The sequence below is a fragment of the Aquarana catesbeiana genome, linkage group LG08 (assembly GCF_042186555.1).
Source record: "Aquarana catesbeiana isolate 2022-GZ linkage group LG08, ASM4218655v1, whole genome shotgun sequence".
Lineage (NCBI taxonomy): Eukaryota > Metazoa > Chordata > Amphibia > Anura > Ranidae > Aquarana > Aquarana catesbeiana.
The window spans coordinates 256,328,744-256,347,256 of NC_133331.1; the positions used below are offsets into that span (position 1 = coordinate 256,328,744).

At 43.3% G+C, this 18,513-nt stretch overlaps 1 protein-coding gene across 2 annotated transcripts in view; it reads left to right on the forward strand.

Moving 5' to 3' along the window:
* Positions 1-18,513, forward strand: part of LOC141106346 (uncharacterized) — a 63,585-nt gene that overhangs the window by 13,230 nt on the left and 31,842 nt on the right. For both annotated transcript variants that reach the window (XM_073597051.1, XM_073597050.1), the window contains exon 2: positions 8,557-8,721. In XM_073597051.1, coding sequence (XP_073453152.1) covers positions 8,566-8,721 — 156 coding nt within the window. In that variant the 5' untranslated portion in view covers positions 8,557-8,565. The remainder of the gene's footprint in view (positions 1-8,556; positions 8,722-18,513) is intronic.

Sequence of the window (18,513 nt, forward strand, 5' to 3'; positions counted from 1 at the left end):
TTTACTATATTTGCAATCAAATCTTTATTATTTTGTGGCAATAACATGGTGTGGGCTGATTTCTGCCAGTCACAGGCTGTGTCATCCCTCCAGCCTGTGTCTTAGAATAAGAGGGAGGTGAATCCTCTGTCAATCTACATTTAATATCCTGCCCCTATTGTGTTTAGCCGGTTAGTGGGCATGGAGGAGGAGGAAGGGAGTAGACTGTCCTTTATCACCATGTATACGCCCACATGTATGACTCTACAGTCAAATGGGCTGCTCAGATTTGATAGGGAGGAAATGCTCAGCATAAAACTCACTGACAACTGAGCATGTGCAGAGTTGCCAACACTGCTCTGCAAAATCCCTAGCTGAATGGGGGACTTGGACAGAAGGTGGAGATAGAGAACAGCAGGATCAACCAGGTTTTTTTTGCAGAATACAGAAAATAAATACCATACTGAGTATGAACAGCATGTAATACACCATTTATTGATAGTTTTTTATGATGTGGGTTTAGTGACACAAAATTGCAATGCAATGAAATAAAATGGAGCTTTTAACTGATTACAAGCAGATGGGATAGACATGGTCCCAATTCTAGGCAGTGAAAAAAATCTCAACAATTTCGGCAAATAAGCTGTAATTGTATCCAGAATCCATACCATTTGCTATTCCATTTTTCCGTAAATTATATTAAAGCTGTTTGTTTTTTGCCTGGTTTTGACCAATTAGCTGAATTATAAAGCTACGTCGCACATGGTGCACGGTAGATTGCTTAGTTTTGTGTTTACTTGCAAGCGTATTTGTGATTCTCAGTGGCTAGAAAGGTCTTTGCATTGTCAGAACACTGCCCCTAGGTAGCCTGCTCTGTACTATGTAGTTGTAAATAAATTCAGCATAAAATGGATACTGGGCATGCTGGCTGCTACTTATATGGTATATGTTGCTTGCCTGGAGTTCCACTTTACACCAATCACCCATAACAATATATGACCACTGAAAAGTAAAGGGAATAACATGGATTATATTGTTACACTGGCACCTGAATGTGGGTGGGATATACACACTCATCCTTTTGTATGCTGCAGGGAATTGTGCAATGTAATGACATCAGAACTGTTCTCTTGGAAAAAAAATTGCAGCTGCATAGCCTGGATCCACTGCTTAAAACTGGCATGCAGTATAAATTCACGAAATAAATTAAATTAACTCAACCATTCACCATATAGTCAAAGCATATATGGTGCAGTCCACATGACCATATCACGCATATGCAAAAAGGACACCACGGCTGAAAAAAATAGTTTATTGTAGAAAAAAAGCACCATTGGAATAACACACAACAAGAATTCAGTGAATGACCTTCCAAAACAATATTAAAAAGACAACGTTGTCATGTTTGGGGAAATCGCAGCTGCGCACGTACCTATACATTCAATCAATCACGCTTCTTAATGGTCTAATATCTAGGAATATAGATATTTGGACTTCTTAAAGTGATTGTAAGGGTTTGTTTAAAAAAAAAAATAACAAACATATCATACTACCCTCCACTGTGCAGCTCGTTTGGCACAGAGTGGCCCCGAACCTGTTCTTTTGGGGTCCCTTTGGCAGCTCTCGCGGCTCCTCCCCACATCAGATAACCCCCTGGGAGAAGCGTTCTCCCGTGGGTTACCTTGCGGCACACTCCTGAGTCCAGCATTCGGCGTCCATAGAGGCCGAATGCAGGACTCAGCCCCGCCCCTCGGCTCCCAGGTCATTGGATTTGATTGACAGCAGTGGGAGTCAATAGCTGCGCTGCTATCAATCTATCCAATCAGGAGCCAAGAACCCTAGGCAGAGAGACAGCGCGTCCCCATGGGTCAAGTTATAGGGTTCAGGTAAGTAAAACGGGGGGGGGGGGGCTAGGGGGCCGGTCACTGCAAGGTGTTTTTTCACCTTAATGCATAGGAACACAAGGGTTTACAAACCCTTTAAGCTTTGATGAATAACAAAACAGTCCAAAGTTCCCTCAAGACCAAAATGGGCGTGTTTTTAGTTGCGGGCGCTGATTTGCAGGTTTGATGTTCTTTGAGCAACCCAATTGAAAGTATTTAGTCACAATACATCATTTGATACTCAACTATAATGTACTGGCCTATGCTCACTGAGGCGTGATAAATTGCTGGCTGATTGCAGACTTATTTTGTGTCTAAGATCAGTCTGGGGGAAGTCACCCACACTAGGCTTGATTATCAGGAGGAAGTCCATCTGTAATTTTCTCCTGAGAATCAAGCCTAGTGTGGGTGACCGTTAACAAGCGTGATTGATTGAATGTATTGGTGCGTACGCAGCTGCGATTTCCCCAAACATGACAACGTTGTCCTTTTAATATTGTTTTGGAAGGTCATTCACTAAATTCTTGTTGTGTGTTATTCTAATGGTGCTTTTTTCTACAAAAAACATTTTTCAGCTGTGGTGTTCCACTAATGTGACCTTCTTGGTAGGTCTCCTCCTTTTTGCATATCGGAACTGTTCTCTGCAACATTTTCCTATGAGTCCAGGACAGCTTGATAACAATCCTCCAGTGGGTATGCCCTTAATTCACTGGAATGTGCAGAGGCTGTATACTAATGGGAAAACCTATTTACGTAGTCATACGGTACAGGATGTAGGTTCTTTTACCATGGGTTATATGCAGCTACCTTCAGGTGTTTTGACATTGGTAACAAAATGACAATTACAGGGTCATCCCCTATATTACCCCTCCTACTCCCAGCTAGCCTAATTTTTATGCTGGTGATGGAAGTTTTCCTAGAGAAGATTACCTACCTTTATGTGGAGATTTTTTTCTTTAAAAGATTCTTCTATCAAGATTCCTGGCTGTAGCATAGGCACTGGGGCTCCTTTCTGCAGCTTATGGATTGGATGACTCATTGGCTTAGCCTTGGGGTACCGTATCCAAGCCTTGGAGAAGATATGAGGCTGGCCTGTAATGCTGCTTCAGGCCCTGGATCCTCGACATGTGGTGCATTATATTGGGATAGCTACAAGGTGCTATACAGTTACATGACCTTGGTCTGCCAGCTGTAGAGTCCTGTCCCTGAAGACCCTTTCGGGGTATGCCCTTTCTGGAGGGTGCCTTGAAACCTGTCTGAAAGGCAAAGACATCTGCCGCAGTAAGTACAGGGCTTCTACCCTTTTCTGTCCCAGGGTGCTGGCGCTTCTATGCCTTAGGCTGCAGAGGTGTGCAGGATGCAACACTTCAAATGGTATGTCACAGGCATGAAGTAGGAACAGTGGCCATTTAAAATTGGTGCCATTATTCCCTTGTCATCTGTCGCAAGTCTGTTGCATAGCCTCAACTTCATTGGCTTTACAGTGTGGTGTATATCTCTCGGCTGGTACTTTTTGTCCTTTGGTCCCTCTTAGGCCTCCAGCAACTAGAGTGCCATTTTCAGAGGCTACAAACTGGAGTTTTGGACTCTGTTCTCTCCCAGCTTCATTCTCTCAAATTTGCCTCCCCCCCATAAGACGGGCTTATCTTCTTGGGTCATTTCCCTAGTCCTAAATGGCACTTCAGAGTTTCTACTCAAACCGGTTCACAGTTCCCAAGCCAAATAGAGGCCTTTGGCGAATTTTGTATCTGAGGACCCTCAACTTATTCCTCTGGGTCCAAAAGTTCTGCCTAGAATTGGCCAGGTCAATCACTGCCTCCCTCCTTCTGGAGGATTTGCTAGTCTCAGTGGATATTCAGGATGCTTACTTGCACATTTCCATTTCTCCTCCTCACCAAAGCTATCTGCATTTTGCTGTGGGCACTCAGTTACCAATTTCTCGCCCTTCCCTTTGGCCTGTTCATGGACCCCTGGGTTGTCACCAAGACGTATGTCCTAATCCAAGCTCTGCTCTATTCTTAGGGGACATATGTTGTAAGTTACCTGAACAAGCTGCTGCTAAAGGATCAGTTCTCCTTTCCCTGGAAGCCAGTGTCCAGCGGATAGTTCAGACTTTGCAAAGATTTGGTTGAATCCTCAACCTTTGGATGTCATTGCTCCAACCGACTCACTGATTGCAGTACCTGGGCCTGACATTGGATACAGCCCTGTCCAGGATCTTTCTGTCCCTCGCCTCTCAGTCCTTTGGTTCCAAGAACAGCTTTTAATTTATGCCTGCTGGAGGGTGTTGGGCATAATGGTAGTCTCCTAGGAAGCAGTGCTGTATGCCCAGTATCACTGCAGACTGTTGCAACTAAACATTCTGGCAGTGGCAGTATAGAACAAACAATAGACAAAGTCTCAGTTCGTGGACTGCCCAATGCGTCTGACATGCAAAGAAAGACTCTCCCTGGTATAATGGGTTTTCAATCTATCGCTGGAAACCCTTTCCCTGATGATGGGTGCCAGCCTGTCGGGCTGAGGAGGAGTCCTGGAAGCCCTCTTGGTGCAGGGGACTTGGTAGTCAGAGGAAACTCGTCTTCCCACCAACACCCTGGAGATCAGGGCAAATCAATGGTTTCTTCAACGCCGGTCCCCTCAGTTGCACAGTCACCTGACTAGGGGACAATGTGAAAAAAATAGTCTAGACATGGGTTTTAATAGAAGAGAAAAGATTCTCAAAGCACTGTGCGTTTTCTGAAGATAGAGCACCAAATGTTTGCTTTCCGACATTCTGTTTCTTATTGAAACCTTGGATAGAGCCATACAGAGGGAGGGGGTGGAATCAATGTTTCCTCTCTGACTCTCTCTCTTTCTCGGATATGTAAATTTCTACTTATTTCCTTTAGAAAGACCCCTACAAAGAAGTTTCAAAACAAAAAGGAAAAACGGCAATGTGAAAAACATGAGTAGACATTTAGATAATCAATTGATGTTGCAGTGGTGATGTGAATCTAAGAAAAGGTTTATAGTATTATATGTACAGTTATGCCCCGTACACACGGTCGGAATTTCCGACGGAAAATGTGTGATAGGACCTTGTTGTCGGAAATTCCGACCGTGTGTAGGCTCCATCACACATTTTCCATCGGATTTTCCGACACACAAAGTTTGAGAGCAGGCTATAAAATTTTCCGACAACAAAATCCGTTGCCGGAAATTCCGATCGTGTGTACACAAATCCGACGGACAAAGTGCCACGCATGCTCAGAATAAATAAAGAGATGAAAGCTATTGGCCACTGCCCCGTTTATAGTCCCGACGTACGTGTTTTATGTCACCGCGTTTAGAACGATCGGATTTTTCGACAACTTTGTGCGACCGTGTGTATGCAAGACAAGTTTGAGCCAACATCCGTCGGAAAAAATCCTAGGATTTTGTTGTCGGAATGTCCGAACAAAGTCCGACCGTGTGTACGGGGCATGACACTACATTTAAAATAGTTACACATATAATAAACTATTTTATATTACATGACACATTTTATGTTACAATATTACTCTGCAGCTGTGTACAGTATTTATATGATCCAATTGGGTTATTTGAAGTTTTTTCAAATAAATAGAGAAATATCCTGATGTAGCATTGGGCCACGTTTTGAAAAAGTGTAAATTATTTAACAATTTAAAACAAAGGAAGACCATGCTGATAACATCTAAACAAACTAGATTTCAGCCCCTGGAATTCAGGATTGATATATTAATCCACCATACATCAGCCTTCAATATAATGCAGCAATTCCACAATATTAATATCAAAACAATTATGCAAAGCCAGTAAAAGTCCATGTTACTCTAACTCGGGGGTCAGCAACCTGTAGATTGCGGTCTGCCAATTGATCGCTGACGGGTGACTGGTAGATCGCGGTCTGGGCTTGCTCACCCACCATTCCAGAGCATCAGAGTGCAATGCAACAGGACTACTTGTAAAGTTGGAGCTGTAGTAGGGAGCAAGAGCCGCATAAGCCGATACCTCCTCTGTAGTGCTGGCTCCTGTCCCATGCGGAGTGATACCAACTGCACTCCACCTCTTATCCCGGCTAGTGGTCTCCAGAGTGGTGCCAGCAGCAGGAAAGAAGAGATCTTCAAGTCAGTGTGAAGAAATACACTGGGCATAATGGTATGGGGCTACTTTCACATTGAAGTGCTGCGGTTTTCCCACACCGCGAGTGCAGTACAGTGTACCTGCAGCTGTCCTGCAGGTTTTCTGCTTTTAGCCAAAGATCTCTATTATATCCTGTGGGTTTGGTGCACTTTCTGAAAGCGCACCACACCCGCAAGATATACTAGAAGTCGATGGGCAAAGCCTTATAGGGTGCTCAGAACAGTAAGGGTTCATTTACATTTGCAATTTGGGGGGTGGTAAAACACCATAGTTAAGAAGTTTTTTTATCATCCCACCCCAACCGCACCCCCTTTAGCTGCAGTGGCCAGGGGTGTACACATGTCGCAGCCACAGCAGGAGTTATACACCCTGTCATGGTTGGTGGGTGTAGCAGCTGCCAAGCATGACCCATTCAAGTGAATGAGGCCACTCTGAAAGTGCCCTGCAACCTTGTACAGCACTGCAAACAAGGGGTTAAAGCATTGTGTTGCTTTCTCACCACCTGCTTTAACCCCTTGGACCCTGCAGAAGCATGCAGTTTCAGGGCACTTACAGAGTGGCCCCATTTACTTGAATGTGTCATGATTGGCAGACAGTAGCACCCGCCAAAAGCAAGAGGGGGCTTAATTCCTGCTGCGGCATGTGTACACCTTTGGCTGCTGCCTCAGCAGCTAAATGGGGTAGGGATATTGGGCTGTAAAACCCCAACTCATCCGCAGTGTTTTACCCTCCCCCAACTTTACACGTGAACGTGCCCTAAAGGTGCCTCTGCCGAATGCAACTATAAGGGCTCTATCACAAGTGCAGCAGGCACTGCTGCTTCTCTAAACTCGATTAGAGTGTGTTTGACAGATGGTGAGGAGGTGATATGTTGCTTCCTCACCACGTCATTTAAACCCATGTTTGCTGTGCAATGCACATGATTGCGACACAGTAGTATGGCAATTAGAGGTTTAAATCAGCAATAAAAAAAGGAACTTTGTATGAGAACGCAAGGCTAACACCGCCAAGCGCCTCCATCCCTATTAATTTGATAAAAAGGAAGGAGGGTGGGACTTTATATCAAGCATACACCCCTGGAGATATCACGATATAAATGAAGATGGGTGGTACTAAGTATATTAGAACTATGGACATTCCATGACAGCATTGCAAAACAACAATTGTTGTTCATTCATTCATTATTCATTTATATTGTGATATCTCCAGGGATGTATGCTTCATATAAAGTCCCACCTTCCTTCCTTTTTATCAAAAAAAGGAACTTGGTGGAGGCTGAGAGCAATTGAGGGGATTTCTATAGAACATATTTTTTTAAATCAGGGTTAAGTGTCACATTAATGGTTACAACATTCCCAAGTTGCTGTTCCTTTGGCAGGTACTTTATGTAGAAAAGAAAGGTGCCTGATCCCCTGCGCTACTATGTGTGCAGGACGTGTGACAAAACGTGTCAGGGGAGGGGTTTCCTATTTAGAATAATAAGCTGTCAGGTTAGTAAAACAGCGATATCAGAACCGATTCAATCATACAAAATATTAGTGTACCTATATTTGCAAAACAATGGGATAAAGGAATATTCCTGAAGTTTGTTTTATCTCATGGTTACTGTGAAATTGTGTGAATGCATCAATGCAGTGCATGTTATCTCAGCTTGCAGAGCTTGGATTCATTGAAGGAGTTTACCAAAAATGTAAATATTGCAGAATATACAGCCTTGTGCTACATAACTAAGCTCCATTTCATGCTGAATAAACTAAATTATTAATGTATCTTAAATAGAAAACTATCTTTAGATAGATTTTTACTCCAAAAACATTTTAATAAAATAAATTTGATAAAAATCAAATTTGATTTCAATAAAAAAAAATCAGATTTTTTTTTTAAATCATTGATTTTTATCCACCCTGTTATGTAATGTTTCCTCAACGGGGCAAACACAGCAATTAATCGTAAAGGAGGTTCTAACCTTCTATACTTTAGTATACATTGTGTTTTGATTGTGGTCAATGCTGCTGTTGGGGGAAGGAGGGGGAAAGGGGGTCTCACACTTCCTTTTATATGTGTGACCCATAGGTGTGCGCAGCCTCTTGCATTAGGATGTGCACCCCAAAGCTCAAATACATATGCATGTGTATATGTACGGATGGTGTCAGTAGGGCAGTGGACAGTGTCATTTTCTTTATTTTATTTTTAAAAAAATTATTTTATTTTGTAAAATTTTTTTTGGGGATGAAATATCAGTGGTCTAAACAGGGGGGAATATGCACCACACAAGGCGATTAGGGTGTGCCCAGGCACACCTGGCACACCCTGTGCGCACGCCTATGGTGTGACCTGTCAAATAGACAGATTTTGCCCCCTCTTTCTGTTCTGTCTAAAACCTCTGAAACATCAAAAAACGGAACAGAAATGTTCAAAAATTTCCAAAATTTCACAGACAACGGTAAAAATTTGGCAAAGAATTACCCTATCTCACTCTCTCAAATGTTAAAAGAAATAAAGACTGAATATGCTCACACCATCCCCTAATCTTTCTCTTATGTCTTTACAGCCTTAGAAGATGTCCTACACCACATCCCAGGTTGGGAACCTTCTTATTCGGACACAGGTGATTCCTGCTCCAGATCCCCATGGCTCAGATGTATTCCCATCCACCACCACTTTGACTCCTGTGACCAGCAAATACTTCAAGAAGATACCTGTCAAGTCTTTAAGTGTGAGTTATTGGACTGTATGGGGATTATATCTTGAGGTAGAAAAAGTTTGTCTAATTTCTCAAGCTGACCATACACATCAGTCTGCTTTATCAAAATCTTCTCTGTATCCACCAATAATTACAGTATCTCACAAAAGTGAGTACATCCCTCACATTTTTGTAAACATTTTATTATATCTTTTCATGTGACAACACTGAAGAAATGACACTTTGCTACAATGTAAAGTAGTGAGTGTACAGCTTGTATAACAGTGTAAATTTGCTGTCCCCTCAAAATAACTCAACACACAGCGATTAATGTCTAAACTGCTGGCAACAAAAGTGAGTACAACCCTAAGTGAAAATGTTCAAATTGGGCCCAATTAGCCATTTTCCCTCCCCGATGTCAGGTGACTCGTTAGTATTACAAGGTCTCAGGTATGAATGGGGAGCAAGTGTGTTAAATTTGGTGTTATCGCTCTCACTCTTTCATACTGGTCCCTGGAAGTTCAACATGGCACCTCATGGCAAAGAACTCTCCGAGGATCTGAAAAAAAAAATTGTTGCTCTACATAAAGATGGCCTAGGCTAGAAGAAGGTTGCCAAGACCCTGAAACTGAGCTGCAGCACGGTGGCCAAGACCATATAGCAGTTTAACAGGACAAGTTCCACTCAGAATAGGCTTCGTCATGGTCGACCAAAGAAGTTGTGCACATGCTCAGCGTCATATCCAGAGATTGTCTTTGGGAAATAAACATATGAGTGCTGCCAGCATTGCTGCAGAGGTTGAAGGGGTGGGGGGCAGCCTGTCAGCGCTCAGACAATACGCCGCACGCTGCATCAAATTGGTCTGTATGGCAGTCGCCCCAGAAAGAAGCCTCTTCTAAAGATGATGCACAAGAAAGCCCGCAAAGACAAGCAGACTAAGGACATGGATTACTGGAACCATGTCCTGTGGTCTGATGAGGCCAAGATAAACTTATTTAGTTCAGATGGTTTCAAACTTGTGTGATGGCAACCAGGTGATCAGTACAAAGACAAGTGTGTCTTGCCTACAGTCAAGCATGGTGGTGGGAGTGTCATGGTCTGGAGCTGCATGAGTTCTGCCGCCACTGGGGAGCTACAGTTCATTGAGGAAACCATGAATGCCAACATGTACTGTGACATATTGAAGCAGAGCATGATCCCCTCCCTTTGGAGACTGGGCCACAGCGCAGTATTCCAACATAACAACCCCAAACACACCTCCAAGACGACCACTGCCTTGCTAAATAAGCCGAGGGTAAAGGTGATGGACTGACCAAGCATATCTCCAGACCTAAACCCTATTGAGCATCTGTGGGACATCCTCAAACAGAAGGTGGAGGACCGCAAGGTCTCTAACATCCACCAGCTTCGTGATGTCGTCATGGAAAAGTGGAAGAAAACTTCAGTGGCAACCTGTGAAGCTCTGGTGAACTCCATGCCCAAGAGGGTTAAGGCAGTGCTGGAAAATATTTGTGGCCACACAAAATATTGACACTTTGCGCCCAATTTGGACATTTTCACTTAGGGGTGTACTCACTTTTGTTGCCAGCGGTTTAGACATTAATGGCTGTGTGTTGAGTTATTTTGAGGGGAAAGCAAATTTTCACTGTTATACAAGCTGTACACTCAATACTTTACATTGTAGCAAAGTGTAATTTCTTCAGTGTTGTCACATGAAAAGATATAATAAAATTTTTACAAAAATGTGAGGGGTGTACTCACTTTTGTGAGATACTGTATGTAGGGAAAGGGCCTGCTTGATTGGATCTAAGCTGAATGTATTGTTTGGCGAGGCCCTCACACTACATAGTTTGGATAAAGGGATTGTACAAATAGCTTTCAACATGTATGGCTGTTCGTACCTCCCAGCGTTAAAATAGGCCTTTAATGTAAAATAAACACATTATTTTATTAACACTTAAGGCTGTGTATCATGTGTAGCGCTACCCCTGAAGCTGCTGTTGTTACTGGGTCCCCTGCTTGTACTCTGGCCCTGGCCATAACCTCTCTTTTACTGACACCACCAAATTACTTTAGCTAGGAACTCCCAGCAGTCACACAGTGAGAACAGGTTGTTGTAAGATAAACTTTCTGTATTGGTAAACCAAAGTAGAAAAGCAAAACAGTAAAAAAGTGATTCAGTATCAACACAGAAAGAGTCAATGCAATAACCGGTACCATGCAGTAACCCATGTACCCCTAGGGGTGAGCTCCGTGTGTACTGCAGTACATAGCATAAACAATAGTACTCTGCCAGAGAGATGAAGCCTCAAGTGAAGAGAAAGGCTAACACACTATGAAACAGACTGTCTCACTTGAGAACTCTCAGGGCAGGAGGACTAGGCCTAGGCTTGAGAATTTGACACACTACTCTCAACCCACTACTGCCTCCAGGAAAGCAGCAAAACATGGACAGTTCTAAGTGTTGACTTCTGCTGGCTCAGATGGGGCCCTTTAACATTGGTGCGCGTAAACTGTGGTGTTCTGGGGAACAAAAAATTCAAGGACATGTAGCTGACAAGTGATCCTCAGCAGTGAGTATACCCCAATAAGAGTGACAGGTGAGGCAGGTACATGCATGAAAAGAGTAACACACTGTGAACAGGGGATATAGATAAATTAAGTTTAAATCTCTGTGCAGCCCTTGCAGTGTGGAGAGGATGGGGAAGGGGTGTAGACAAAGTCAGCGTATTTAAAAGAAGAAAGTCACCCAGCGCACAACAATGCTGGGTCTGCACAGTTAGTTCAAAAAATATATATATTTGTATATATGGGCGATATTAGTCCTTAGTATGCTGGAAGTAGTCCATGCCAACTTGGGTGTGTAACAAATTGTTCAGGTGCCAACCATCCCCAGAGCGTATCCAGAAGAACTCTGTGAGAATGCAAAAAGAGGGACGCGCACCCAAGTGTAGTATTAGAATTGTATGTTTAATGCGCAAAGTAATACACTTACATAAAAGCAGAGATCAAAGGCATATCTGTGTAGTAAACATCCTCTTCGAGGGGTGCCAGCAACCTGGTTTCCAGATGGTATTAATGACTGTATAAGATGCTGTTTTCAAACCAGGAAACGGAGAGGATCCAGGCAGCCTAGCGTGGATCACACGGTGGGAAATGACGTCACCCGGAGGGGGGACCTCGGTGTAGGGAGGACAGGTAGGACAGGAAGCAAGGCTATGCGCTCGGAGCATACAGCTCCTTCTACTGGCCAGGAGGATGTTTACTACACAGATATGCCTTTGATTTCTGCTTTTATGTAAGTGCATTACTTTGCGCATTAAACATACAATTCTAATGCTACACTTAGGTGCGCCTCCCTCCTTTCCTCTTTGTGTAGACAAAGTCAGCAAACTGATAATTACTGTGGAAATTGTCTTTGACCTGGGGAGGTATTCCTGCTGTCAGTGAGGATGGGCAGCAACAAAGTACTTTGTTTCCGTTTAGGGGAACCAGACGATGTAGAGGTTGACATTAGACATATGCAATCCATTTCGTAACTAATCGAAATTCGGCCGAATTTTGCATCTTTCTGACCTTTCGGATACATCCGAATGTCCGAATAAAAAAATAACACATTTCATCGAATACGAAAGAAATTATAGCGAATATAACGAATGAATTCGTCATGACTCGGTAATTCGTTAAAGATCTAATGAAACAAAGAGGTCAACTCAAAGTAAATCTTACAGTCCAATCGGCTGATTAATTTTGTGCTGGAGGTTGGATTACTGGCAAAGTGTATTCCTGAGAACTGAGTGAGAAGGGTGTTGTATTGTATTTGAGCAGAGGAGAAGAGATATTGTCATTGTGTGTGTTAATAGATTCAATAAACAAACGACTTTCCAAACTACGAATCATTGTCACGAATATATATATATACATACATAAATATCGAATTTCAGCGAATACGAAAGAAATTATAGCGGATATAACGAATGAATTCGACATGATTCGAGATTCAGTATAACGAATATCGACACTCTACAGAAATAACGAATTATCTGGAAATGAATTAACGTAACAGAACAAAATTATGTATTTTACGAATGACAGCGATCCGAAACTAAACAAAATTTTCCGTTGTGCACAAGTCTAGTTGACGTACCTTTAAGTTTGATTTGCAAGTAAGGAGTAGTCATTAACTACTTAAAGCGGTTAACCACTTGCCGACCGCCGCACGACTATATACGTCGGCAGAATGGCACGGGCAGGCAAAAGGACTTACATGTACGTCCTTGCCTGCCCGCGGGTGGGGGGTCCGATCGGACCCCCCCCCGGTGCCAGCGGCGGTCGGCAAATCTCCCCCGGCGATCGGAGGTGAGGGGGAGGCCATCCATTCGTGGCCCCCCCCTCGCGATCGCTCTCAGCCAATGGGATCATTTCCCTGCCTCTGTATTGTACACAGAGGCAGAGGAAATGATGTCATCTCTCCTCGGCTCGGTATTTTCCGTTCCGGGCCGAGGAGAGAAGACATCAATGTGAGTGCACAACACACACACACACACAGTAGAACATGCCAGGCACACAAAACACCCCGATCCCCCCCCCCGATCGCCCCCCGATCCCCCCCCAATCACCCCCCCCCCCCCCTGTCACAAACTGACACCAGCAGGTTTTTTTTTTTTTTTTTTTTTTTTTTTTCTGATTACTGTATTGGTGTCAGTTTGTGACATTTACAGTGTTGGGACAGTTAGTATTACCCCCCTTTAGGTCTAGGGTACCCCCCTAACCCCCCCTAATAAAGTTTTAACCCCTTGATCACCCCCTGTCACCAGTGTCGCTAAGCGATCATTTTTCTGATCGCTGTATTAGTGTCGCTGGTGACGCTAGTTAGTGAGGTAAATATTTAGGTTCGCCGTCAGCGTTTTATAGCGACAGGGACCCCCATATACTACCTAATAAATGTTTTAACCCCTTGATTGCCCCCTAGTTAACCCTTTCACCACTGATCACCGTATAACTGTTACGGGTGACGCTGGTTAGTTTGTTTATTTTTTATAGTGTCAGGGCACCCGCCGAATAAAGATTTAGCCCCCTAATCGCCCGGCGGTGATATGCGTCGCCCCAGGCAGCGTCAGATTAGCGCCAGTACCGCTAACACCCACGCACGCAGCATACGCCTCCCTTAGTGGTATAGTATCTGATCGCATCAATATCTGATCTGATCAGATCTATACTAGCGTCCCCAGCAGTTTAGGGTTCCCAAAAACACAGTGTTAGCGGGATCAGCCCAGATACCTGCTAGCACCTGCGTTTTGCCCCTCCGCCCGGCTCGGCCCAGCCCACCCAAGTGCAGTATCGATCGATCACGGTCACTTACAAAACACTAAACGCATAACTGCAGCGTTCGCAGAGTCAGGCCTGATCCCTGTGATCGCTAACAGTTTTTTTGGTAGCGTTTTGGTGAAATGGCAAGCACCAGCCCCAGGCAGCGTCAGGTTAGTGCCAGTAGCGCTAACACCCACGCATGCACCGTACAGCTCCCTTAGTGGTATAGTATCTGAACGCATCAATATCTGATCCGATCAGATCTATACTAGCGTCCCCAACAGTTTAGGATTCCCAAAAACGCAGTGTTAGCGGGATCAGCCCAGATACCTGCTAGCACCTGCGTTTTGCCCCTCCGCCCGGCCCAGCCCAGCCCACCCAAGTGCAGTATCGATCGATCACTGTCACTTACAAAACACTAAACGCATAACTGCAGCGTTCACAGAGTCAGGCCTGATCCCTGCGATCGTTAACAGTTTTTTTGGTAGCGTTTTGGTGAACTGGCAAGCGCCAGCGGCCTAGTACACCCCGGTCATAGTCAAACCAGCACTGCAGTAACACTTGGTGACGTGGCGAGTCCCATAAGTGCAGTTCAAGCTGGTGAGGTGGCAAGCACAAGTAGTGTCCCGCTGCCACAAAGAAGACAAACACAGGCCCGTCGTGCCCATAGTGCCCTTCCTGCTGCATTCGCCAATCCTAATTGGGAACCCACCGCTTCTGCAGCGCCCGTACTTCCCCCATTCACATCCCCAACCAAATGCAGTCGGCTGCATGAGAGGCATTTTCTTTATGTCCTCCCGAGTACCCCTACCCAACGAACCCCCCCAAAAAAGATGTCGTGTCTGCAGTAAGCGCGGATATAGGCGTGACACCCGCTATTATTGTCCCTCCTGTCCTGAAAATCCTGGTCTTTGCATTGGTGAATGTTTTGAACGCTACCATTCACTAGCTGAGTATTAGCGTAGGGTACAGCATTGCACAGACTAGGACACACTTTCACAGGGTCTCCCAAGATGCCATCGCATTTTGAGAGACCCGAACCTGGAACCGGTTACAGTTATAAAAGTTACAGTTACAAAAAAAGTGTAAAAAAAAAAAAAAAAAACACAAACAAAAATATAAAATAAAAAGTAATAGTTGTCGTTTTATTGTTCTCTCTCTATTCTCTCTCTCTCTATTCTCTCTATTGTTCTGCTCTTTTTTACTGTATTCTATTCTGCAATGTTTTATTGTTATTGTGTTTTATCATGTTTGCTTTTCAGGTATGCAATTTTTTATACTTTACCATTTACTGTGCTTTATTGTTAGCCATATTTTTGTCTTCAGGTACAGCATTCACGACTTTGAGTGGTTATACCAAAATGATGCTTGCAGGTTTAGGTATCATCTTGGTATCATTCTTTTCAGCCAGCGGTCGGCTTTCATGTAAAAGCAATCCTAGCGGCTAATTAGCCTCTAGACTGCTTTTACAAGCAGTGGGAGAGAATGCCCCCCCCCCCCCCCCATCGTCTTCCGTGTTTTTCTCTGGCTCTCCTGTCTCAACAGGGAACCTGAGAATGCAGCCGGTGATTCAGCCAGCTGACCATAGAGCTGATCAGAGACCAGAGTGGCTCCAAACATCTCTATGGCCTAAGAAACCGGAAGCTACGAGCATTTTATGACTTAGATTTCGCCGGATGTAAATAGCGCCATTGGGAAATTGGGGAAGCATTTTATCACACCGATCTTGGTGTGGTCAGATGCTTTGAGGGCAGAGGAGAAATCTAGGGTCTAATAGACCCCAATTTTTTCAAAAAAGAGTACCTGTCACTACCTATTGCTATCATAGGGGATATTTACATTCCCTGAGATAACAGTAAAAATGATTAAAAAAAAAAAAAATGAAAGGAACAGTTTTAAAATAAGATAAAAAAGCAAAAAAATAATAAAGAAAAAAAAAAAAAAAAAAAAAAAGCACCCCTGTCCCCCCTGCTCTCGCGCTAAGGCGAACGCAAGCGTCGGTCTGGCGTCAAATGTAAACAGCAATTGCACCATGCATGTGAGGTATCACCGCGACGGTTAGATCGAGGGCAGTAATTTTAGCAGTAGACCTCCTCTGTAAATCTAAAGTGGTAACCTGTAAAGGCTTTTAAAGGCTTTTAAAAATGTATTTATTTTGTTGCCACTGCACGTTTGTGCGCAATTGTAAAGCATGTCATGTTTGGTATCCATGTACTCGGCCTAAGATCATCTTTTTTATTTCATCAAACATTTGGGCAATATAGTGTGTTTTAGTGCATTAAAATGTAAAAAAGTGTGTTTTTTCCCCAAAAAATGCGTTTGAAAAATCGCTGCGCAAATACTGTGTGAAAAAAAAAAATTAAACACCCACCATTTTAATCTGTAGGGCATTTGCTTTAAAAAAATATATAATGTGTGGGGGTTCAAAGTAATTTTCTTGCAAAAAAAAATAATTTTTTCATGTAATCAAAAAGTGTCAGAAAGGGCATTGTCTTCAAGTGGTTAGAAGAGTGGGTGATGTGTGACATAAGCTTCTAAATGTTGTGCATAAAATGCCAGGACAGTTCAAACCCCCCCCAAATGACCCCATTTTGGAAAGTAGACACCCCAAGCTATTTGCTGAGAGGCATGTCGAGTCCATGGAATATTTTATATTGTGACACAAGTTGCGGGAAAGAGACAAATTTTTTTTTTTTTTTTTTTTTTTTGCACAAAGTTGTCACTAAATTATATATTGCTCAAACATGCCATGGGAATATGTGAAATTACACCCCAAAATACATTCTGCTGCTTCTCCTGAGTACGGGGATACCCCATGTGTGAGACTTTTTGGGAGCCTAGCCGCGTATGGGACCCCGAAAACCAAGCACCACCTTCAGGCTTTCTAAGGGCGTAAATTTTTGATTTCACTCTTCACTGCCTATCACAGTCTCGGAGGCCATGGAATGCCCAGGTGGCACAAACCCCCCCCAAATGACCCCATTTTGGAAAGTAGACACCCAAAGCTATTTGCTGAGCGGTATAGTGAGTATTTTGCAGACCTCACTTTTTGTCACAAAGTTTTGAAAATTAAAAAAAGAAAAAAAAAATTTTTTTTTTTGTCTTTCTTCATTTTCAAAAACAAATGAGAGCTGCAAAATACTCACCATGCCTCTCAGCAAATAGCTTGGGGTGTCTACTTTCCAAAATGGGGTCATTTGGGGGGGTGGTTTGCCACCTGGGCATTCCATGACCTCCGAAACTGTGATAGGCAGTGAAGAGTGAAATCAAAAATGTACACCCTTAGAAATCCTGAAGGCGGTGATTGGTTTTCGGGGTCCCGTACGCGGCTAGGCTCCTAAAAAGTCCCACACATGTGGTATCCCCGTACTCAGGAGAAGCAGCAGAATGTATTTTGGGGTGCAATTCCACATATGCCCATGACCTGTGTGAGCAATATATCATTTAGTGACAACTTTGTGCAAAAAAAAAAAAATAAATAAATAAATTGTCACTTTCCCGCAACTTGTGTCAAAATATAAAATATTCCATGGACTCAACATGCCTCTCAGCAAATAGCTTGGGGTGTCTACTTTCCAAAATGGGGTCATTTGGGGGGGGTTTGTGCCATCTGGGCATTTTATGGCCTTCAAAACTGTGATAGGTAGTGAGGAGTAAAATCAAAAATGTACGCCCTTAGAAATCCTGAAGGCGGTGATTGGTTTTCGGGGCCCCGTATGCGGCTAGGCTCCCAAAAAGTCCCACACATGTGGTATCCCCATACTCAGGAGAAGCAGCTAAATGTATTTTGGGGTGCAATTCCACATATGCCCATGGCCTGTGTGAGCAATATATCATTTAGTGACAACTTTTTGTAATTTTTTTTTTTTTTTTTTTTTTTTGTCATTATTCAATCACTTGGGACAAAAAAAATGAATATTCAATGGGCTCAACATGCCTATCAGCAATTTCCTTGGGGTGTCTACTTTCCAAAATGGGGTCATTTGTGGGGGTTTTGTACTGCCCTGCCATTTTAGCACCTCAAGAAACGACATAGGCAGTCATAAATTAAAGGCTGTGTAAATTCCAGAAAATGTACCCTAGATTGTAGGCGCTATAACTTTTGCGCAAACCAATAAATATACACTTATTGACATTTTTTTTACCAAAGACATGTGGCCAAATACATTTTGGCCTAAATGTATGACTAAAATTGAGTTTATTGGATTTTTTTTAGAACAAAAAGTAGAAAATATCATTTTTTTTCAAAATTTTCGGTCTTTTTCCGTGTATAGCGCAAAAAATAAAAATGGCAGAGGTGATCAAATACCATCAAAAGAAAGCTCTATTTGTGGGAAGAAAAGGACGCAAATTTCGTTTGGTTACAGCATTGCATGACCGCGCAATTAGCAGTTAAAGCGACGCAGTGCCAATTTGTAAAAAGTGCTCTGGTCAGGAAGGGGGTAAATCCTTCCGGGGCTGAAGTGGTTAAATAAGTCCCAGACCTAGGGTTGCCACCTTTTCTTCGAGCCAAAC